Source organism: Helianthus annuus, chromosome 4, assembly GCF_002127325.2.
Source record: "Helianthus annuus cultivar XRQ/B chromosome 4, HanXRQr2.0-SUNRISE, whole genome shotgun sequence".
Classification (NCBI taxonomy): Eukaryota; Viridiplantae; Streptophyta; class Magnoliopsida; order Asterales; family Asteraceae; genus Helianthus; species Helianthus annuus.
The window spans coordinates 33,616,607-33,641,679 of NC_035436.2; the positions used below are offsets into that span (position 1 = coordinate 33,616,607).

Genomic DNA, 25,073 nt, shown 5'->3' on the forward strand with positions numbered 1-25,073 from the left:
ATTGTCAATCCTTATGGTTTTTGGATTTCCTTATAGATATACATATCTATACAATCATATATTTCACATACTGTAATACACATACCATTCATAAGGTCAATGTATTTAACAGATTCATATTTCCAAAACAAGTCAGACATCAGGTCATGATACTATTTAGGGAATTCTGTCACTTGTTTGACGTATCCTATACCCCATCTTACCCGGTTCTCGCCGGAGAGGTAACCCCATCTTACCCGGACAAGCTGCAGAGTCTACCACACCATACCCAGTTATGCAGGAGAGGTAATTTATCATTGTATTTCCCATAAATAGAATTTTTCTTAAATCATGATTTAAAAATGAATATTTTATTAAGCCTTTCATGAAAGAACAAGGAAATTAGTATTCACGTGACAGATCATATTCCAGAACCAAGTAGTACCAATAAATAAGAAATAATAGTGGCCAAGTGTTATCGCTTATTTACCATACTTACAACGTTCTAGTCATCATCCTCACGGCATACCAATACCCATCAAAATTTATTTATGTCAGCTTTTCTTGAGCTAATACTAAAGTATCTTTCTTAAGTTCAAGTCTAAGTACTATCCTGGGTGCTACCAGATTAATAACAATTTCCTAACTCTTTCGTTTAAGCTTAGGTATTATTACAACACCTAATTGCTTAAACCAGTGGCTCATATACGGGGTATATTTTAGGACGTATTGGGATATTTTAATTATTTTTAGGGTGTCAGAAATATTTTGGAGGGTTGTTATATAACACCTCACGAGTCGGAGCGGGCATTACCCACCATGGGAGAGGTGCAAAAAGCTAGAATCCCTTATTCTTAAACTACTATTAAAACTTTAAACCAACCCCGCGAGGACTGTATCCCTGCTGACTCAGACCAACAGGTTGAGGGTGATCGCCGCCTTTTACGAGGTGTCCACCACCTTTTGCGTCAATAACTTACTTAATTATTTTTCAATATTCCGATCTAGTGGGATTGTATCCTTGCTGACTCAAACCACTAGTTGAGGGTAACGTCGCCTTTAAAAGTGGGGCCTACTACTATAACTAAGATAATCTCTTAAAATGCCCAAAGTGCGGAAATCATCAAAAGGGTACATGAAAGATAAGTTGGATCCAAGTGATTCTTTCTTGTCTATCACTTTTATTTTACTTTTATTTTCTGTTTTTATCTTTTTATTAGCTTAAAAATCTTTTCTCAATAGTTGGTTCGATTAGACGTTGACGATAAGCCGGTACTAAAAGCTCTTATGTCCTTGGACGACCTCGATATCTTGTCATCACTATGCTACGTCCGCGATGGGTATACTTGCCCTAGCGTGTGTGTAGAGTGATAGTAGAATATCATGTTTTATAAATTTAAAACTTGAAATTGGCAAGTAAAACAATCTGAAAATATAACTAAAAAATATATACACCCGCACGCACGTCAACTGCATGATGCGGCCCCAGCCGTGCGCCTTCGCTGCGTGCCTAGCGGAGTACTTTGCTGACGCTTATCATAGGCAAGAGCACGATAGGCTCCACAGCGGGTCCTACATTACCACTCTAGCGCGCTCCTTAGGGATCATACCCGAGACTGACCCGTTGCTGTCCCTGGCCATTCCGTCGACTACATTAGGCCGAGCATTAGTATCGAGTATGCGTTTGACGCACATGTTTGACGGGATTGGCCTGCGGTTTCGGACACGCGATTACCAGGTTTTTCAGCCCGAGGTGTTGCCGGAGGTGATCCTAGTTGTTATTGAGCTTAGGGACGAAGTACTAGCGCCCCCAGCTGTTCAAGCTGCGGCTCGGTAGGCTCTGCTTGAGGCTCTGGGTCAGGCTCTGCTTGAGGCTCTGGGTCTGGCTTAGCCTCCGCCTCCGCCTCCACCGCATTTGCCTCCATCTGATCACGTCATTGACGACGAGATCCCGCTCCCGCCGCCACCTCCGCACCCGTCACAGTACCCACAGCACTTCTATGCAGACCTGCCTCATGCTTCGCAGGCGCTGACTCGGGACTTCGATTGGCGCCTCTGACGTTCTGAGCGATACCGGATGTGGATCATAGAGACGCTCATGGAGCTCCGGGCTCACGCCGGATTGCCGCCCCATCCACTACCATCGTTCCCACCGCCAGAGAATCAGTAGCTTTAGTTTTTATTTTGTATTAGACATTCAGTTGTACTTTTGTATTAGGCATTCAGTTGTACTTTTGTTTTGTATGTACAAACTGATTTTATATATATTTATGCAGTTGATCTTTTATTTTCACGATCTTTGTTTGGATTGTTTGTGTTTATTTCATATGTCTCTTCCACAACTTATTGTACGGTGTTTTAATTAAACATGTCCGTGTAATTTAACAAAATAAAATCAGTTAACATTTATAAAAACAATGGCATAATGAAACGTATCTTATAAATGATTGTTATAAATCAACTATAACTGGTACACTGATGTTAAATGACCGTTACAGATGAACTTTAAATTATATATATTTTATAAAAATTAAAAAAAAACCAAATCTACAACTTTTCAAAAAAAAAAAAAAAAAAACACAAAAAGTCTTAACTCAAAATAAACACACCTTTACCAACATGCAAGCCTCATGTGTAGTATGATTGAAGGGGTATGGTCCCGAAAACCTCATATCAAGTACATGGGACCTACAAAGAGAGTAGAAGAAAAACAGCAGACGACACCTGCGCGCTAAAAGGAAATTTATAAGTCCTTGCGCCGATTCTCCATAAAAAAGGAATAAAAACCCCAGCAAATACTCCCGCTTAAAATAATACCCAGACTTGGATATTATTTACTAAACTGATACCACACGATAAGGAGTCACACCGGATAATCTTCCAGAAGACTCAATCGTGCACCACCAGATGGTTATAACCGTCTGGGACACGTGTCATCATCCCAGGCCACCCTGAAATCACGATGATGGCATGGAATTGGAGAGAAACCTCCACTTGCCCACTTTCCACGTGGCAACACCCCAGCCATTGATCTAAAATGGTGATCCGTGTGCTTTCACGTCAGATCAAGAAGATTAACGTGAAAGAAAATAACCGCTTATAGAGTTAGTATCTTCCGTATACATTTCAATAATAGGTTTTCCCGCCCAAATTCCCGGCTATAAATATGAGAGTAACTCAGGTATGAACTTCAAGTCACACTCACTTCACTAATACTTCTTTTTCTTCATAAACACACACTTATTCTCACACCGGAGTGTGGTCACGGAGAGAACCTCCCTTCTCCCCGTGACGAGACTAACGGTGTTCTGTTTTGCAGTATTCATCGGAGAAGAAGGTCAGTCCCTTTGAATCAAACGAGTGAGAACCAATCCTTTTTATGCAGAACCTAACCCCCTGGATAATTTGATTCTGGTCTTTTATCCAGTGTTTCTTCATTGGCGCCCACCGATTTCTTTGTTTCACCTGTTTTTTCTCGTTTCGATTTAATTTCTTCACTCACTGTTTCATATGGCAGAGAATTCACCACTTCACCCATCAAGTCCTCGATCTGAATTCAAGGGTTTCGAAACCCGAGATGACCAGATCGACGGAATCATGGAAATTAAAGAAAGCAGCGACAGTCATTCAGACGGAAATGACTCCTCTGGAATTCATAATCGATCAGATCCACTCCTAGAAAGAACTCCGGAATACTGGTTCAACAGATTTCCGATTGCTATGAATCAGATTTTTACACAAAACATCAGATCTGAGTTATCGAACGTCAGATCTGATACTCTGAAAGAAAGTAAAGAGAAATTTTACACTACAGTATTGGACCCACAGACACCTAATCAATGGTACATCCAATCTAGTAGTCATGTCAAGATGATTCAAAAATCGGAAGATACCAACTGTCCGGAAACCGAACCAAAGCAGATACACATGGTGCAGGGAGGTCCTTCACGAAGGCTAAATAAACGAAACCATAATCAGCATTGGAGGGAGCAACAAGTTGTGTTTCCTGTCGTCCCCGGAGGCCCTCAGGAAGAACGACCAGTAATCATTACTGGCATCTTCGGCCACTACAGAACGGATTATATATTCATAGATCCAGGAAGCTCGATGGATATCATATATGAACAGTGTTTCAAACAACTTGATCCAGAGGATAAAGCACGTCTAGAGCCAGTCGATTTTCCTCTCACCGGTTTTTGCAACGAAGCTGTGTTTCCATTAGGGCAAATTACATTTCCTGTGACTCTATCAGATGGCGAGCATTCACGCACAGTCACAGTAAATTTCATGGTCATGCCAGCAACATCGTGCCATGATGTCTTGCTAGGAAGAAGATCACAAAGAGAATTCAGCATGATTACTTCTATTCCACATGCTGCTTGCGGGTTCCCAACGGAAACTGGAGTAGCAATCCTGTACTCAAGCAAGGAGGTTATGTACGTGGACGATGAGCCACCAGAAAAAGTGGCCAAGCCCTCAGCACCAAATGAGCCGGAAAAATGGGTCCTCAACGAAGAATATCCAGAGCAGACCATCATACTAGGGCACGCCATCTCACCGGCAATACGAATACAATTGAAGGAATTGTTTTCGAACAATAAAGACATATTCGCCTAGTGTCCAGCGGACATGACTGGAGTTCCGCGAGATATATCGCAACACTGTCTAAACGTCCGACCCTCAGCAGGGCCTGTCGCGCAGGGAAGACGTAGTCTCAGCGCAAAAAAAAAAAAAAAAAAAAAAGCGGAAGCAATGAACGAGCAGGTCACAGAATTACTCAATGCCGGAATCCTGCGCAAAGTACAGTACCATACCTGGGTCGCTAACCCAGTTATTGTTTAAAAACACAACGGTGGGTGGAGGATGTGCGTCGACTTCAAAGACCTAAATAAAGCCTGCCCAAAAGATTGTTATGCGCTTTCGAAAATAGACAAAAAAGTCGACTCTTTGGCATCCTTTCGCTGGAAGTGTTTTCTCGACTGTTACAAAGGCTACCATCAGGTCCTAATGAAAGAGGAAGACGAAGACAAGACAGCCTTCCGTACAGATAAAGGCATCTTTTGCTACACAAAAATGCCCTTTGGATTACGCAATGCCAGAGCTACTTACCAGCGATTGATGGATACGGTTTTTGGATAAGACATCGGGAAAACAATGGAAGTATACATGGATGACCTCATCATCATGAGCCACGAAGAGGAAACCATGCTCGCAAATATTCAGCGTACGTTCAATTCATTGTGCAGCGTCAATTTAAAGCTCAACCCAACAAAGTGTTCCTTTGGGATGGAAGAAGGAAAATTTTTGGGTTTCATAGTAACAAGGGACGGTTTCAAAGTCAACCCGGAGAAAGTACAAGCCATCCAACTAATGTCGTCACCTTCAACAGTAAAAGAAATGCAAAGACTCGCGGGAATATTAGCAGCCTTGAACAGATTCTTGGCAAATCACGCTGTGAAGTCTTATCCGTGCATTAGCACGCTACGTAACTGCGCTAAGAAAACACATTTCCAGTGGACGTCGGAAGCAGAAAAAGCCTTCAAGCAAATGAAGGAGTGTTTAATCCAGCTACCAACGCTAACAGCGCCACGAGAAAAAGAACCGGTAATTTTGTACTTATCCGCATCAGAGGTAGCGGTTGGCGCAGTGTTAATGGTTGACGGGAGAACATCCAGACCCCAATTTATTATATTAGCAAGATGCTAACCGGTCCAGAGATGCGCTACTCGATGATAGAAAAACTGGTCCTCGCACTAGTGCACGCGTCACGACGCTTACGTCGGTACTTCTCTGGTCATGTTATTACAACTCTCACCAATTATCACTTGGGGCAAATTCTATCCAAACCCAACGTCGCGGGAAGATTGGCAAAGTGTGCCATTGAGCTGGGAGGATACAATATCCTATATAGACCACGACCAGCAATCAAAGGGCAAGTTCTAGCAGACTTCGCCACAGAAGTCCCCATAGACAAAGTACAAGAATGTGAAGCAATCTAAAACCCTATCCCTGTTTTCGACGATAGAGTCTGGACGTTGCACACAGAAGGGGCTTCTAATGACAATGGAGCAGGCGCAGGCCTCCGATTGGTTAGTCCAGACGATCATGAGCTTACATACGCTATACGTTTGGATTTCAAGAGCACAAATAACGCGGCGGAATATGAAGCATTCCTGGCGGCACGGATCGCCATTTTAGATCAACGACTGGGGTAAGGTCCCAAAAACCTCATATCAAGTACTTGGGACCATACCACAACCTCGTCTTTTAACCCTATTTAGACCATGCGCGGCCGCGCACTGGTCCTACAAAGAGAGTAGAAGAAAGACAGCAGACAACACCTGCGCGCTAAAAGGAAATTTATAAGTCCTTGCGCCGATTCTCCATAACAAAGGGATAAAAACCCCAGCAAATACTCCCGCTTAAAATAATACCCAGACTTGGATATTATTTACTAAACTGATACCACACGATAAAAAGTCACACCGGATTATGGCAATAATCTTCTAGAAGACTCAATCGTGCACCACCAGATGGTTATAACCGTCTGGGACACGTGTCATCATCCCATGCCACCTTGAAATCACGATGATGGCATGGAATTGGAGAGAAACCTCCACTTACCCACTTTCCACGTGGCAACACCCCAGCCGTTGATCTAAAATGGCGATCTGTGTGCTTTCACGTCAGATCAAGAAGATTAACGGGAAAGAAAATAACCGCTTACGGAGTTAGTATCTTCCGTTATCATTTCAATAACAGGTTTTCCCGCCCAAATTCCCGGCTATAAATATGAGAGTAACTCAGGTATGAACTTCAAGTCACACTCACTTCACTAATACTTCTTCTTCTTCTTCATAAACACATACTTATTCTCACGCCGAAGTGTGGTCACAGAGAGAACCTCCCTTCTCCCCGTGACGAGACTAACGGTGTTCTGTTTTGCAGTATTCATCGGAGAAGAAGGTCCGTCCCTTTGAATCAAACGAAAGAGAACCAATCCTTTTTATGCAGAACCTAACCCCCTGGATAATTTAATTCCGGTCTTTTATCCAGTGTTTCTTCAATGATATTTTACAAAATAATCCAAAAAGTCTTATAATAATTCACGGATTAGCCCTAAAACAAAAAAAATGTAACAAATATTTAAATAACGATAAGAAATCTTATCTTTATATAGCCATAACGTCGATGTAGCGAATAGTTAAGGTTAAATGTGTCATTACTGCTAGACGTCTTCTTCTCCACTTTACCAGGCCTATCGTCTTCGTCAGCCATTCCTAATTTACCCTTATCCGCCATTTTTGCTCTATGAATTTTCAGAGACACACAGGAGACTGTAGAGGCTCTTGGTAGTGGTGTATCTAATAGCTAAAATTATGAGGCTCATGCATTGATTATTGAGCTGCCATTCCATTTGGAAAGAGAAACTGCTTTTTAAGGTTTTCGCTATTCCACGGCACTCCTAAAAGAGGCATCTCTCTATATTACGGTGCATTTTAGGGTTACAGTTATGTTTTAATTTTCAATAACAAGTTTTGTGTTTATCAAACCCTAACACCTAATTTAAGATTCCATCTACTCTTGTTCGAATTATGGATCTAGTTGTCGCTACGTTTAGTGGATACCATGGATCAGAGAGATTTAAGCTTACAAAAACAATGACATAAAGAAACGTATCTTATAAACGACAGTTATATATCAACTATAATTGGTACACTCATGTTAAACGACCATAATAAATCAACTTTAAATTATATATTTTTTATAATAATAAAACACAAATCTACAACTTTTCAACATAAAAACACAACCAAATACAACCAAAACCCTGCTTTTTCCACCAAAACTCCTCTTTTTTCCACCCAAAAACAAACAGAGTGAAATACCCGTATTGTTAGTGTCCATTGTTTTGTAACAGTAATTTCAAGGATGGAATTTTGTTTAAGAGAGGTAGAATTGTAATATTCAAAAATGTTAAAACCAAAATATTCAAAAACCCCACTTTTTCCACCAAAACTCCACTTTTTTCCACCCAAACCTATCGTCTTCGTCGGCAATTCCTAATTTGCTCTTAACCGGTGTTTTGTTGTGCAAGTACATGACCCATCCGACGTTGCCAGATGTTATACTCCGATCTGACAAGCATCGGTGGTTTATAAAGGGTAATAGTGTTATGCGGATCTTGTGTGTTTTGAGACATTTTGATTGTTTTACAAAGTTTTTTTGTTTAAACTACTATGAACGTGAATAAACTTTTTACTCTGTTTTTCAATCCCTACGAACAAACGATATCAGTGACATGATCTGGTCTTTTATATCAAATTGAATGTTAAATCGAGTTTGATTGACAAAAGATCCGATACAAATTGTTAAGATCCGAGCTTGAATTGTTTGTGAAGGTTTAAGATGAATGATGTAAGAAGATAACAGAAATAGAAATAATGCAGCGGAATGATAATAAACTTTAAATCACAAAAAATGGAAGATTTGCTTTCATCATGATACTTTGATAGAAAGATTGTAAAATATAATAGTTCACGTATGCATGAATTACAAACTCCCCCTCAGCCTAAGACCACTTTGATTTGCTTGTACAAAATGTCAAGGTGATGAATAGAACAGTACATACACTGTTCTATTTATAGTACAATCAAACCGCTGAGGAATCTAATGCTGACGTCACCTAGACAATGACATCTAACAACTTCTAACAAACTCTAACATCTGTTATAACTAATACACTGTTACGTTGTAATCTCTAATATACATCATCTGTTGAGCCTTATCATCTGTTGAGCCTTATCATCTGTTGGGCCTCAGCGGACCTTTCTTAATCAGACTTTGTCTTCTTCAAACAGAGGGTGATCAGACCTTTGCTATCAGTAGGCCTTAGTCTTCATCAGAGGTTTACTTTGGCAGACCTTGTGAATCAGCAGACTTTTGTTGTTCAACAGAGTTTACCTTTAGCAGACCTTTGGTTGTAGCAGATGTTGATGCCTTTGCCATTGGGAGGAGTATGTCTTCAAGCACTGTTATTGATGATCAGATGTTTGCAGATTATTTTGACTTTCTATCATCTGTTCTTTTGATGGGGTCCACATGAGCCAACAACAAGCTATTAATACGATTATCTTATGAATTACTGAATTAAATATTGTATTAAGTGAAGTTATTTTTAGAGGTAAATGCCAAATATAAATGTTTTAACGAATTTCCATAGTCTTTATGATAATGCCAATTTAATGCACTAGTTACTGAAATACTACTTTAGTTACATTACAAGTTCATATTTTTAAGTATAATATCAGTACTATTTTAACCATGTTAATTTTTAAGTACCCGTAAATAAAGAGTATTGCAATGACTATTAGATTATTTATCTATTAGTTGTACGATACAACAGGTTTCACACAAAATTGTCATATTATGTTCTTTCTCTATGGCATTGAATTAGTTAAATGTTTAGAATCTTAATAATGTAACCTTAATAGAAAAATCAATATTAATATAGGTTTCATCCAGATCTATGTTTTAGTTTTCGTAATAAAAACAAATCTAACACCAACAAAAGTATATAAATACAAAATGTACCTCTTGAACCAATTTTATTATCACAAATAATTCAAGAACATATTAATAGAAATTAAATAAAAATGGATAACAAATATCCTCTATTTAAGTATTAATATATCTAATTGAACAAGTTAATAAAGAGTGGATAGTACAACAAATCTAATAAAAAATATAAGGGTTACGTAGGCTTTTGGTGATAGTTAAGGACGTTGCTATGTTTTGTGCTATTATTCGTGCAAGCTAAGGTACGGATTCTGTGGTCTTTTCTAATAGCGTTTTATATCGTTATTGTACTCGTAGTGTCTAGTCTAGTTCATCCAACTGTTATCGTTGCTTCCTCTTAGTTATAATACCAATTATTGAATTAAATTGCTTCCATTGATTCACATGCGATACATTAACTTCTTAAGCTCATTATCGCATGTTCCCATCGATTATTGCCATAGAAGTGAATTATTGTACCAGTTGTCTTGACTTAAGTGTACCATTTTATTGAACTCAATGTACCATTTTATTGACATCGATACCCAAGCACATCCACCTATGGGGACATATACAGGGCATCATCATCGGCACCGATGACGTGCACCATCCGTGATAGTGCGATTAGTTCACGACATCTCTATATTAGTATTTATTGTTTATGGATGATTGAGAGGCGTATGCATCGATCCTAGGATATTATTGTTATTGAATTGGTATTGGGATAGGTGTGTGTGCCCACCTCCCCTCTACATATTGGTACATTAGAACTACAGCTGATGTACACACTGTTTATTGTTTTTTGACATCGGCTCACATGGGTATTTCCACATAGATTCTTATCATTTTGATTGACCACTGATTAGTGTTAAAAATATCATTATATTGTTATTGTCATAGTATTGTTTGACCATTGATCGAATACCGTATTGATCATTCTCATCGAATTAACGTTATTGCTATTGTTTTCCGTTAGCCGTGTTTCTTTCGTTGTTTTCTCTTGTTTCTTAAACAAGTACCGAGGGGAACATGGGGAAAAGGGCGTAGAGAGAAAACTAAATGGCTAGAGCTGAAAATAAGGAGTTTAAATAAATTGCTATTAAAATTTTAGTCATTTTTATTTTTGTTAAGACCATTGTGAGGTTTTAGATTTTTAAACCTTTGGAGTTAATGTTTTATTTGAGTTAAGTTTTAAGATGTCTCTGATTACTGTATTGGGTGACACGTCAGCCCTATTCGGGTCGGGTGTTACATGGAGACACCTAAGCACGACGCTTTGGCCAAAATGCAACGCTTAGGTACAAGGTTAACAGACAAGGTCTGACAGGTTTTGGATCTTGTCTGTTGACTTTACATTTAAACGTTGCGCTTTGACCGAAATGCAACGCTTCAGTATGTGTTAAAAGACAAAGGGCGTATGTGAATAACCAAAACCAATAAATAATGTTTGGTCCTTGGGGTTATCAAATTTAAACTAGTCTCTTTTCAAAAGCTGGGTTTTTCCTTTAAAAGGACGACTAAAGTTTAATCTACTTCACAATTTTTGGAGTTTAGTATTTAAGTACTATTTAATAATAAAAAAAATCATAAGGTCATAAATTATTTGTTTCATACAGATTATTTTAGAAGCAAACGTTTTGGATCCTTTCTAATCTTTTAGCTGTTACGCAAGGTATTTGAAACCTCAATTTTAGAGTTTTCTATTTATTAACGTAAGAATCTTCAATTTAATAAATCTAAGTCTTGGCCGTTAAAAAAAAAAAAAAAATCTAAGTCTTCTTTTTTAATGTAGAAGATTAATCCAACACACAATAATTTCTTCATCATCTAATTAACAATCACTACAAAACACCAACCATTAGTTGGCATGTCAACAACCCATAGACCTACACACACATATACACGTACTCATGATTTAGAAAGAATTTAGGGTGCACAGGGCACCTTCGGTGACCCCATGTGGGAATTGCATTTGCCGTGCGGGTACACCGCCACCAACAAAAGTTTACCGCGCGGTTTGTGTTTAGCTCGGTGTGTGCTCACGATTGACAGAGAGGAGAGAGAGGGGGTGATTGGTTGTTAATGTGGTCCACCCTTTTTCCACCAATCATATTTTTTTCTTTTTATAAAAAAATAATTGTGTGAGTGGAGTGATGCCAACGTTTGAGTGCAAAATGGAGACTTAAGAGGGGAGTTGACATGAAATAACCTGATTGGTTGTGGCTAAGTGGGGAATACTCCCCACGTGGGGAGCACCCCGTTCACCCACTAAAATGTCCATAGCCGTCCTGGGCCAAGTGCAGGGCTAAAATATTCGCTCATATGATTTAGTTAAAATTACTACTTTCAACCAATAGCTTGTTAACTTGCATCTGGGTCTCATGGTTTTAAAATACTGTCACTTTCATTCATTTCTTAACCCATCCATTTTTTTTTTTCAGTTAAACAACTAAACAACGAAAGGTTTATAGATATGATATCTTCTGTATCGTTTCTTCGGAATTATCGCCGGTGCGGGGCATTGGTGCTTGTTTGGGAAGACAAAGAAATGGGTGAATAAAGTGGGTTTAAAAACTAATTAAAAACAAGAAATTGTCATTTATTTATATGCTAAATTGCACTCTTTGTCATTTGTTTTTAAAAATCACGCAAAATGTTCTCTATTTTGTAAATGTTGAAGGCTTTTTATCTTTTAAGCTAACTAATGTTAACTTTCAGTTAACTTTAAGGTAAAATTACCAATTTGTCCAAAGATATAATTAACTTTATTTATAAAAGATGTAACATGTAATTTACTTAAGTTCTTTTCTTTAATTTATTTTACTTTAATAAATTTATCACTATTGTTTTGTTGTTTTGTCGATTGTTTTAAAATTTTCTTAATTTGTCAATTAATAATTTTATTTATAAAATATATATTTTATCATAATTTATTTATTTTCATTTGTTTGATTAAATTATTTACTCCTTTTATTTTATTTTACAAGTAATGTAATTTTTTTATTATGTTTTTACATTAATCGTTGTTGTGATCGAATTATTTTTTTATCACTTTTACAATTATTATATGTTATTTTAACGAAATTTACAAAAAATACGGAGAAAATAAGCGTGTCGGTCATGCGTTACGACGGGTCGGTTTAAACATAGATAAAAAAGTCTCAATGTTGTATTTTGAGATGAATGTACGTGGGACATATTACAACACGTCTAAAATAAACAGTTACTTTAAAAATGATATTACAAAATTTCATAATTTGTAGAAAATCATAGTTTAAACCGACCTGTCATAATGTGATCGACATGCTTATTTTTCTTCATATTTAGGTGTAAATTTCGTTCGTACAACATATAATAATTGTGAAAGTGATAAAAAATTAACTTGATAACACCAATGATTTACGTAAAACATAGTATACAAATTTATATTATTTGTAAAATAAAAAAAAGTAAATAATTTAACATAATAAATTAACATAAATAAATTATAAAAAATATATTTTTATAAAATTGTTAATTAATGAATTACAATTAAAAAAAGTAATTTATGAAGTGATAAATTTAATAAAGTAAAAAAGAAAAGAAAAGAAAATAAATAAAATAAAATAAAATAAAATAACTTAAGTAAATTATAGGTTGTCCTTTATAAATAAACTTTAGATTACGTCCTTGGGAAAAATAATATGTTTAACTTAAAGTTAATTGAAAAGTTAACATGAGTTAGCTTAAAGGATAAAGAGTGTGCAAAATTTACAAAATAAAGAACATTTTGCATGATTTTTGAAAACAAAGGACAAAGAGTACTGCAATTTAGTTTATAAATAAAGGAAAATATGTATAAGGAGGAGAAATAACAATGGAAGATGTTAGCAAAGTGGATGAAAGTGACAAAGTTTTAAATTTAGGAGGACCCGATATGAGAAAACAAACTTTTGAATGAAATTAACAATTTTAACCAAACCCCATGAAGGAAAATGACAATTTAGAAAAATAAAAAAAACTATAATTAAATTTAGGGAAAGATTCCGTACAAATACCCTTATCATATAAAACGTACGAAAGACATAAAAACTTAGCAAAGTGTAAAGTGTATGAAAGTGACAAAGTCTTAAAATCAGGAGGACCCGATATGAGAAAACAAACTTTTGAATAAAATTAACAATTTTAACTAAACCACATGAAGGAAAATGACAATTTACAAAAAAAAAAAAAAAAAAAAAAAAAAAAAAAAAAAAAACTATAAGAAAAGATTCCGTACAAATAGCCTTATCATACAAAACGCACGAAAGACATAAAAAGTAAAAAAAAAAGAAAAAAAACGTAAGGGTATTATGGTCCTATACGATGCGTATAGGCCAGCGCCGTCAGACAAGTCATGCATCTGTCAGTCTGTCATGTCTTAACTTTATCCAATACGGATCGTATAGGCCTATACGATCCGTACGTATTGGACTTTCAAAGTGTACGGATAGAGGGACCGGTGTCACAATAATACCCCCCTACGTGAAAGCAGGATTATTCCTTTTTATATATAAATGGAACACAATGGTGTGTTCGAACGTAGTTAGAAAAGATGGAAGCGTTATATTATTATATCCCATTAATCTCATTAATGTTCTTAGCCATTTCTATCTTCACAGATTACTTCTTCCACAAACTCCGAAACCTTCCTCCAAGACCATGGCTCCCTCCCCTACCTATAATCGGCCATCTCTACCTTCTCAACAAACCACTCCACCGGTCCCTCGCCAAACTGTCAGCGAAACACGGCCCTATCCAACTCTTGCAATTTGGTTCGCGTCGAGTTCTTGTTGTCTCCTCTCCCTCCATCGCCGAAGAATGTCTCACCAAGAATGATATAGTGTTTGCAAACCGCCCTCAGCTGCTTGCAGGTATTATTTTTTTTAATGACCAACTCACACACCCAGTATGCCTATTTTTATTTATTTATTTTAACACCTTTATTCCAGGCAAATATCTTGGCTACAATTACACCAGCCTTGTCTTTGCACCCTATGGCGACCACTGGCGGAACCTCCGCCGTATCTCCTCTCTTGAAATCTTTTCATCTCATCGACTAACAGAGTTTGAACCCATTCGTGCGGATGAAGTGCGGCATATGATGCGTAAACTCTATCAATCATCGTTGAAACTCGACCCTGTGGTGCATGTTAGGCCTATGTTGGTTGACCTAACGCTTAATGTTGTGATGAGGATGATTTCTGGTAAAAGATATTATTATAGTAAAGATGATGTGCTAATAGATGAGGAGAAGGAAAAGGCACATCGATTTCAAGAGATTGTGAATGAGATTTTGAAGCTTGTTGGAGCTACAAATGTAGGGGACCACGTGCCAATGTTGAGGTGGTTAGGAGTGAGCAAATTGGAAAAAAGATTGATCTCTTTGCAAGTAAAGCGAGACTTGTTCATGCAGGAGCTATTGGAGGAGTTAAAAGAGAACATGGATAGTAATGGGAACCAGAGAAAGAATATGATTCAGAAGGTATTATCGCTTCAAAATTCTGAGCCTGAGCTCTACACCGATGAATTGATCCGCAGCATGACACTGGTAAATAGTAACAAAAAGATATTATATTTTATTCTTTCATTTTACACCAACAAACAACCATATAAACAAGTCGGGTCGGACCGAGCTTGTTGATCGCTACGGATTCTTTAAATTATTTTGAAAGAAAACTACTTTTAGTAAAATTTACATCTGAATGACGATAAAAAAATTAAACAAAAGAATGTGTGTAGATTTTTTTTTAGAAAAGTTAAATTTGTACAGATTATATTATTGAGTTACTAGAAAAAAGAAGAGATAATATTAAATAAAGAGTAAAATGCCTGGAAAGTCCCTGTGGTTTGTCGAAATTTCACTGTTAGTCTCCAGCTTTTTAAAATTACACTCGTTCTTCCTGTGATTTGACCAGTTGTTACTCGGATAGTCCCTGAAGTGGATGAAGGTTAATTTTCTCAGTTAAATAGATGTGAAATTATAAAAATACCCTTATCATTAAAAAAATATTAACCTCATCTTCATGCCCAACCCCCACCCACTCAAACCACCTGTGTAGTTACAGTCAATAGCTCCGGTGACCGGTAAACCCGCTCCGGCGACTTTGGGTTTAGAGAGAGAAGCACATTTTGTTGCTTGGTTTATGTTCATTCTCTTTTCTTTTCAACAATTCAGCACCATTACACCACCACTCACAACCAAACACCACCACTGACCACTTCTACCACCTTCACTACCACCGGAAACGCAACACCACCATCACCATAACGACCGTCGTCACCACCAAAACCCTACTTCGTTCACTGTCATCCACTACCTAACACCACTCACCACCACCCACCTTTCACCTTCAAATCCGACAACCTACCAGCAACCAACCATCCATCACGACCCGTCCATCTCTAGTCGATAACCACTACAACCACCACCATTCAAACAAACAACAATCCTCTCCACCATAACCATTGTCACCTACACCATCGCTGACCCCAACCTGTAACTTTTCTGCCCTCTTCAGTCTACACCTTACCACCTGCAATAGCTATCATCATTATAGTTGTAATTCCAATCGTTTGTTTGCTTGAGAAACAAGAAGAAAGAAAAGAAATTAATGTCAAATTCTGGTTGTATAATGAAACAAAAAGAGAGAGTGAGAGAGAGAAGAGAAGGTGTGGGCTGAATTTGATTATTAGGGTTTGGTTTGTGTTAGGAGAAGAAGACAAAGTAGTTGTGGAACCAATTTTTAAATGAAGTTAATATTTTTTTAAAGATAAGGGTAGTTTTGTAATTTCACATCCATTTAACTGAGAAAATTAACCTCCTTCCACTATAGAGACTATCCGAGTAACAACCGGTCAAATCACAGGGATCATGAGTGTAATTTTAGAAAGTTGAGGACTAAAGGTGAAATTTCAACAAACCACAGGGACTATCTGGGCATTTTACAAGTACGATTACCCGACCAGTACTACCTAAAAAGCTCTACAAACCCAAAAACCATATAAACACTTTCATAATTCTAAACAACTTAAGCCTCACAATAAAGGGTAAAGGTATTCTATAAACACTTCTAATAAAAAGAAATTTACAAAGAAACAATGAATTGTCAAATATAACATAATCAAAAAATATAACACAATGTCAAAGAAAAAAGACACAATGAGTCAAAAAAAGACACAGTCACACAAATATAGAAAAGACACTATGATAAATAAAAAACACAATGAAAACAAAAAGTCTAAAATCTACAAGCTAAACATCTAAAAACAAAAACATAAAATCTCATATCGTAGAGTTCGATAATTGACGGTTCAAATGCCGCTTAAATGAGGTCAATTAGAGTCCATTTGATACTCTTCTTGCGACATCTTATTTTTAGGAGACTTTATATTTAATCCTAACACCTATAAAAACGTATAATATATGATAAACATCTTTTATATTTATTTTGTCTTTGTTAAAAACATGATTATGGTTTATTAAAATTCTATATATTACATAAAATTATGTTTAGTTTACTAAAATAGGGTAAATATTAAATATAAATAGATCTTAACATATAACGTGAGAAGTAAAGGATGATCTTTTTTTAAGTTTTTTTTCCATCAACATCTACTTAAGAATGATGTTGTTGGTGCAGTTTTTGTGTCCGATACTGTTCGAATAGATTAGATTACTTTTTATGCTGATTATGTAATAGTTAGTGAAACGGTCAAACGAACGTGTATAGACCCGCTCGTTTGAAGTGGTCAAACGAAAAGGTTATTTGTTTGACCGTGTGTGTTTGCAAGTGAAGGTGGTGTGGCTATAAATACCACCCCTTGTTCATTTTCAACACTTGAAGGTTTTAGACTTGGGGGGAGAGATCACCACTTGGTCTCTCCCCGGATGTATGCTCCTTTGGTGGTTCGGCTAGCTTGTAATCGGGCCGGCTTGTAATGTTATGCTACCGAATTTAAACAAGAAAATTGTTTTATCTGTCTCTAATCTTTCCGTCTTTGAACATAATCACACACTAATCACAGATTTCGGTCCGAACCACGATCCTACAATTGGTATCAGAGCCATGGTACCCGACTTGGTGAATCTAACCATTTGCTAAGTCACATGTGCTCTTGACTAGTGATTTTTGTGGTGTTTTTGTTCAAGATGTAAATGTGGTGTAAACAAGCAAAATTCAGATCTGGACCCGAAATATTATGGATCTGAGCTGAAACAGACCATACACAAGGGTTAAGATTTATGTTTCACACCAAGAAAATCAAGTTTTCATCATTCTTTATCATTTTTGAGGTGTTTTGGTAAGATCTAAGGATGAACAGTTCGTCATGTTTGTTGAGGAGTGTGGCGGCTGTTTAAGAAACACTAGGGTTTCTTCAGATCTGGACCCTAAAGTGAACAGCGAAGAACTTCTCATTCACGAAGAACCTTCTGCCGAAGAACCTATCCCCTGCAAAGAACATTCTTCGTCTTGTTGCTTCTGCCGAAAAACTTGTTCTTGAAGAACTCTTTGTATCTGCACCTCACGAAGAACCTCAAGGGACGAAGAACATGCATCAGCCGAAGAACTCTCCATGAAGAACCCACTGCGAAGAACCATATCAGACGAAAAACCTGTCTGCCGAAGAACCTTCTGTCAAAATGATTCCGCCGAAGAGCCTGCAAAGAATAACATCTGACGAAGAACATTCTTCGTTGCTTTGTTTGTTCGCTGATGTTGGTCTATACGAAGAACATCCGCCGGAGAAACCTTGATGCCGACAACAGCTACTCCGATCAGAACAAAGGTGGTTATGGTGGCGACAAGGTGAAAATGGTGGGAGTAAAGGGTGTCGGCCGGTTGAAGACGATCAGAATTTGTTTTTTCGGTGATGGCGGCTGATAATCGTAGAGAGAGAGAGAGAATGGAAAACTGATGTTGGCCGAATGTTTTCGTAGAGAGGGACTTGGAAGTGGGTGATGGCTTTTTTCTGCAGCTAGGGAAATTTGTATTCAACCCACTATTAGTTTAAGACTTAAATTAATTTGTGTGGGCCTGATTGTTAATTGGACCGTATGATTTCTTTTCAACCGTAATAATCACTAAAAGATGGAATGTCAGTTTTTCTGTTTGGGCCCACTTGGTGAGAGATGGAATTTGATTTGGAATTATATGACTGCACAAACATCTAAGGAAAGTTGGGCTTCTTTAATTATTGTCGCATGGAGACTTGTGTGCATGATGGGCTATAACATCCTCATCACATGTTGGGCCCACTAATATGTGGCCAAATTTAATGCCTCGTATTGGGCAGCAAGAAAAGAACAGAATGACATAATGGCCGATTTGGTTCTTGGATGATTTTTTTTTGTTGGGCCATGCACCCAGCAAGTGGCAAGGAGTGGATTTGTTTTTCTCTTGGGCCCACCTGATTTTATGAAAATTGCATGGAATATAGTTAAATATGGATCAAGCCAAGAATTGAATCTAGGAGTCTAGAGGATTGGTTTGGGCCGGGTGTTAAAAGAACGACGACTTGGGCCAGGAGTACAAGATTATTATATGGTCCAAAAATTGTACGTATTGAATACGAGTTCAAGAACAAATGATTTTTAAGAGTGTGGGGTAGTCACGGTTACCGATGCAAATGTCAAAATTGGTGACTTGACTATTATGGGCCAAAAACGGTATATTTCCGCACGTGAAGATTTGTTTTGTTATCGGTCTTCGTAAATGTTCGAAAGCATTTTTTTATTATCATATTCTCGCATTTGGTAACGATTGAAGGAACCTGGAGAGCCAAGACCGGTCCTAACGAGTTCACAAAGTTGAAGAGTTATGCCTATGATGGAAGTTTTTGGATTAGGTGTTAGCAGAACTTTGGGGGGATACAAGTCGGATCCTACGGAGCTAGGGGACTTTCTTTATCAACTAGAATATGCAAAGAAGAAAGTCGCTTTCGTGATTTTTCGAAAAACCGAGAACATTTGAAAGATTATGCTCAGTGGAGAGAATTTGTTCAGTGAAGTTGGCGACAGTTCCGCTCAGAGGAGGGAATTTGTTAAGGTTTAGAGATTTCACCAAAAAAATGGGGGGTTAAAAATTTTCATATGTTGAATTTCTTCGGTAAAATTCTAAACGCAATCATAGGTGGTAAAGTTTGTGATTTTCTGGTGATACCAAAGGTTCTGCGTGGAATGTTTTGAGAAGATGCATATTTGAGGATTTTAATTAATTCTCCAGCCAGCGTTAAGGGTTTTGCACGGAAACATACAGGTATCTAAAGTCAACAGTAGTTTCAAAACACTGTTCAATGAAGACTTGGGGAATTTTTTTGAGAGCTGATAGTTCAAGGCTGACAAGTGTGGATTCCAACTCTATCAGTTGAGGGGGAATCTGCAGGATTCGGTTCTGGGTTTGATGCCTCTTTGGGATTTTATAAGGATCTGGGTGTAACTCAATTCGTTGAGTTTGCAAACAATGTACTTTGTCAAGCTGACATCCTAGTACTGATGCTGAAGATCCGTAGTGCATGACGTGGTCAACTTCACAAAGGCGAGACAATGAGATCTGGATGTAGTTTAACTAAGCGTGCTGGTTGAGCTTGCAAGTGATATACTCGGTCTAGCTGACTTCCTGAGTGTTGATGCTAATGATCAAAGTGCATTACTTGGTCGATTCCACAAAGATGGTTTACAGAAGACAGCTCACCAAAAAACTCTACCAATGTAATATGCTTGAATGAAATAGAGTTCTTATGACAAGATCGAGACTTGATGCAGTTTTTAAAGAATGGAACCCTTATCAAATGCTGGTTGGAGTATTGGAAGATTAGCGGAAGATCAGTCAATTTAGCCTTGTGAGGACATTCCACAACACCCAACACGGATACGCGTACTTTGAGGGGGAAATATTATACGAGAAGCTTCAAGGGTTTCGTATTGCTATGAAGACTCAAGTCAAGATACTACTTACCTGGATCATCGGTCAAGGGGGGTTTGTTAACACAAAGAAGATAACATCAACAAATACTTGACTGAAGATCGATTGCAGTTGCATTTTAAGCATTCGACAGCAACGGACAAGGGGTAATTTGTTGGTGAAGTTTTTGTGTCCGATGTTGTTCGAATAGATTAGATTACTTTTTATGCTCATTATGTAATAGTTAGTGAAACGGTCAAACGAAAAGGTTATTTGTTTGACCGTGTGTGTTTGCAAGTGAAGGTGGTGTGGCTATAAATACCACCCCTTGTTCATTTGCAACACTTGAAGGTTTTAGACTTGGGGGAGAGATCACCACTTGGTCTCTCCCCGGATGTATGCTCCTTTGGTATGGTTCGGCTAGCTTGTAATCGGGCCGGTTTTAATGTTATGCTACTGAATTTATACAGGAAAGTTGTATTACCCGTCTCTAATCTTTCCGTCTTTGAACATAATCACACACTAATCACGGGTTTCGGCCCGAACCACGATCCTACAGATGTTTAGTTGAAAAATGTGCAATTACATTAGAGTGATTACATAATTACGCTACTAGTGTAAATAAAAAAAGATTCTTGGACTAAAATACGTATAATATAGGTCGAAAAAAGGTGTTAAAACATTTCTACTTGGAAAAATTACGTATAAAACTGTGTGTATACATATAAAACAAAAATATCACATAAAATCTCAATTCAATTAATCCATATTAATCGGGATTAATTGTTAGTTTGTACCCCACCGACCGACCAGCGTCTAGTAATATTTAAAATACTATTTAAGACCATTTGTACATCTTACCCTACGAAAGCAAATATTATAATATTATAATTATTAAATAGTAAAATACTATTATAAAATAGGGATTCTTATGTAATAACTTACCCTAAATAGTAAAATACTATTGTAAAAAGGGGATTCAATTTATGTAACTTACCCTATGAAAGTAAATATTATAATTATAAAATCGTAAAATACTATTGTAAAAGTTGGATTCGATTTATGTAAAACTAGGTTAGAACGCCGTGTATTATATGGGTTGATTAAATATATTTTTATATAATAAAAAAGTTACATCTTTAATTACCCGTGTATAACATGAGTTTTGATAAGCATGTATACTACACGACTTGAATAAATATAATGTAATCAGTTAACACACATAGTCATCAAAATACGATTTTGGTAAAAAGAACTTTGATATACTATTTACATATTAGAACATTTTACTCTGTTTTTTTATTTTTCTATTATTAGGTTATAAACTTGTGTATTACAAAAGTCCATTAAATTCACTTATTTCTTCTTTCCCCATTCATGACCCATTGCTTTGTACCTAAATATTAGTTTTTATTCTTCCCTACTTACTACATGTTATCTCAATCAAGTAATCAAAACTAAAGAGGAAAACAACTACAAAAAATGATATGTACTTTTCAATTTAAATTCACATACAGAACTAACATGAGGCTATCAACCTGCAAATATGGCATGTTTGGCATTTAGTCAGCGAAACGTGGGCTAGATCTCTCCTCCGAGTGGATTTGATAGCTCGGAATGAAAAGGGGCTTGCTCCTTGTGAATGGCCCGATAAATTTTAGAGATCCAATTGTGTTTGGACTACATCTCCGGTGAAAACAGAGGCAATTTTGCTAGGGTTTCAGGCAGTTTTGCGTTTGCACCACATCCCCATTCCATTTTGCGAGTCAGTTGATGTCGGTCATCAAACGATAGTGGGATCCTCACATAGTAGCCATGTGAGGGAAATAAACTGAGATAATTAACATGGTTAGTCATAAAGGATTAAACCAGCAACAAAAATAAACTTAAAGAATGTTTTTAGCAAGTTTTAAACATTAAGGCTGGAACCTGCAAGTTTGAGTAAACATAAAGGAAGTTTTGTGCAATTTACTCGCAAAATAATAAACTAAAGATAAGTATAAAGATTATATTAGAAGATAAATATAAATATAGAGATATAGTTATAGATAAACATCGACTTAAAATATGGGATAACTTGATAAATTATTTTAAAACTTGTAATTTTCAAGATAAAAATAAATATAAATATATGGCAAGAAAACTAAAAAATAGATGTCTCTCGTATTGACACGTGTCCATTAATTAGTTTCTTTTATTATATGTATAGATTAGTGGTTAACTCCATTTTTACACCTTACCCTACTAAAGTTATAAAATAGTAAAATACTATTGTAGAAGCTGGATTCAATTTATGTAAATTTAATGGTTAAGACCATTTGTACACCTTACCCTACTAAAGTAAATATTATAATTATAAAATAGTTAAATACTATTGTAAAAGCAGGATACAATTTATGTAAGATTAATTGTAAGAACAAATTTGTTGCTATTATTTGTCCTTTAAAATGAAGATATTTAAAAAGACATGTAACATAACCATACAAGGATAAATATGTGTGTCTACTAATGCAAGTAATATTTCTTATTGGCATATATTTTTTGGAAATACAAACAAGAAATGATTGCCATTTGGACATACAAAATGTGTTAAAGCTTTAAAGCAATCTAAAAACGCTTATATAACTTGATATTTCAAGAAAGGGTTGGACAAAACTCCAAGACATATATATTACCTTTCCTGATTATTTAATGTTTGGAATCAAAACAAATATGCATAATTATAAACTCAGTGGTTTATCTATTTCACTTGCACGTACAGTTACAGTTGGTGAATTGTTATGAAAATACTTGATGGTATTAAGGTCTTCATAATACATCATTCTTTATGCTGAAATGCACAGGTGATGTTAGCCGCAGGCACTGGCACATCCATATCCTCCATGGAGTGGGCAATGTCACTTTTACTAAATAATCCAAGTGTTCTGAAGAAGGCACATGGTGAGATCGAAAAATATGTTGGTCACGATCGTTGTGTTGAGGAGTCAGACATGTGTAATCTACCTTATCTTGATTGCATAATAAAGGAAACTATGAGAATGCTTCCTCCAGGTCCTTTTTGCCTCATGAGTCATCAAAGGGTTGCATGGTCGGAGGATACCATGTTCCTAAAAGGACAATGCTATTAGTCAATGTGTGGGCAATACACAATGATCCAAACATATGGGGAGACCCCGAAAATTTCAGACCAGAGAGATTTGAAGGTCTAGAAGGTTATGGAGATGGTTTCAAGTTAATGCTGTTTGGGTTCGGAAGGAGAGGTTGTCCAGGGGTAGACATGGCAATGCGTTTGGTCAGGTTGGCGTTGGGATCTCTGATTCAGTGCTTTGAGTGGGAGCGAACAGGTGAGAGCGAGGTTGATATGAGCGAAGGGACCGACGGAGTAAACATGTCCAAGGCTATAAGCTTGGTGGCAATATGTCACCCTCGTCCTACAATGTTAAATCTACTATCACAACTTTGATTAGTTTGGCTTTCCATCAAGTATGATAGAAAACAAACGGTATTACATAGCCACTTTATGTTGAATCTACTATCACAACTTTAAGGTGTTGTTTCACCTTGATTGTATTGCATATATAAAATAAGTTTGGTTGTGTACTTTGAGATTAATACAATACAATAATACACTCTACACAATATTTATTTATGTGCTAAAAGTAGTTTAATATTTATTAATTAAATTTCTCTAATCTAGACACTAAGTTAAACTCTACACTCTTTAAAACTAAACTAAACTACTAACCGTCAAGTGAACCGATCCACTCTACTAAAGCTAAGTATGTCCGGAAATCGAACTCACGAGACTCATTTGATTACGTAAACTAGACTCACTAGACTTTGTGACTCACACGACTAGCTGTTTTTATATTTTGAGAGGGGGGTTTTCTAATATCCTAAAATTGAAATTAACTAAATATTAACCAAAAGGAACGAACTAAGACACAAATTGGACTTTGGATTTTACTCAAATGATGATAAAACGACTACCTAGGCTGGAATCCCAAATGCTATTAGTTTATCTTTTTACCAGACAAGAACTATTATAGGAACCGGGATCATTAAATACTAAACCTACCAATCCCAAATCCAACAGGACCCTCGACCTTTCTTGAGAAGACACCTACGGAACTCTAATAGGTTGTTAAATTACCGGTTTACCTAAACTCCCACACAGTTATCTAATTTTTCTAAAAATGTACCTTTAATCGACAATCTACCTCACGGTGTGAAAGTCAACCGTAACTTGGTAACTTGACTCGAATCGATAAGGAAGAATTGGAAAGGCAACTAAGTTGGACTTCTCACAAGGCACCTAAACTTAGCAATTTACCAACCAAGACGTATCGACAATCTCTCACCTCACGATTATTAAGATTAGTAGAACACCTGGACCTACTTGATTTATGAATATTACTTCTATGGTGTATTTGTAGGATCGTGAAACGACCTAACGAGTCGATCAGAAGAGTGCTCAGACGGAATCAGAGGCGGAATTCATTGATTCAGTCTTTGTTTAGCTTGGATTCACTATTAATTGTCTCTTGTATTGATCAGAAAGCTGTTACAGATGCGGAGACACTTCGACGGAGCTTCGCCGTCAGAAACAAGACT

General features: G+C 36.8%; 1 protein-coding gene and 1 pseudogene across 1 annotated transcript; both read left to right on the forward strand.

The window, feature by feature from the left end:
• The first annotated feature begins 14,110 nt into the window (after positions 1-14,110).
• On the forward strand, positions 14,111-15,199 carry LOC110936096 (cytochrome P450 81Q32-like). The gene is made up of 2 exons (XM_035989276.1): positions 14,111-14,429; positions 14,508-15,199. The coding sequence occupies exons 1-2, from the start codon at positions 14,111-14,113 to the stop codon at positions 15,197-15,199; spliced, it is 1,011 nt and encodes a 336-aa protein (XP_035845169.1).
• An 8,096-nt stretch (positions 15,200-23,295) lies between these two features.
• LOC118479281 lies at positions 23,296-24,073 on the forward strand (annotated as a pseudogene).
• Positions 24,074-25,073: the final 1,000 nt, after the last annotated feature.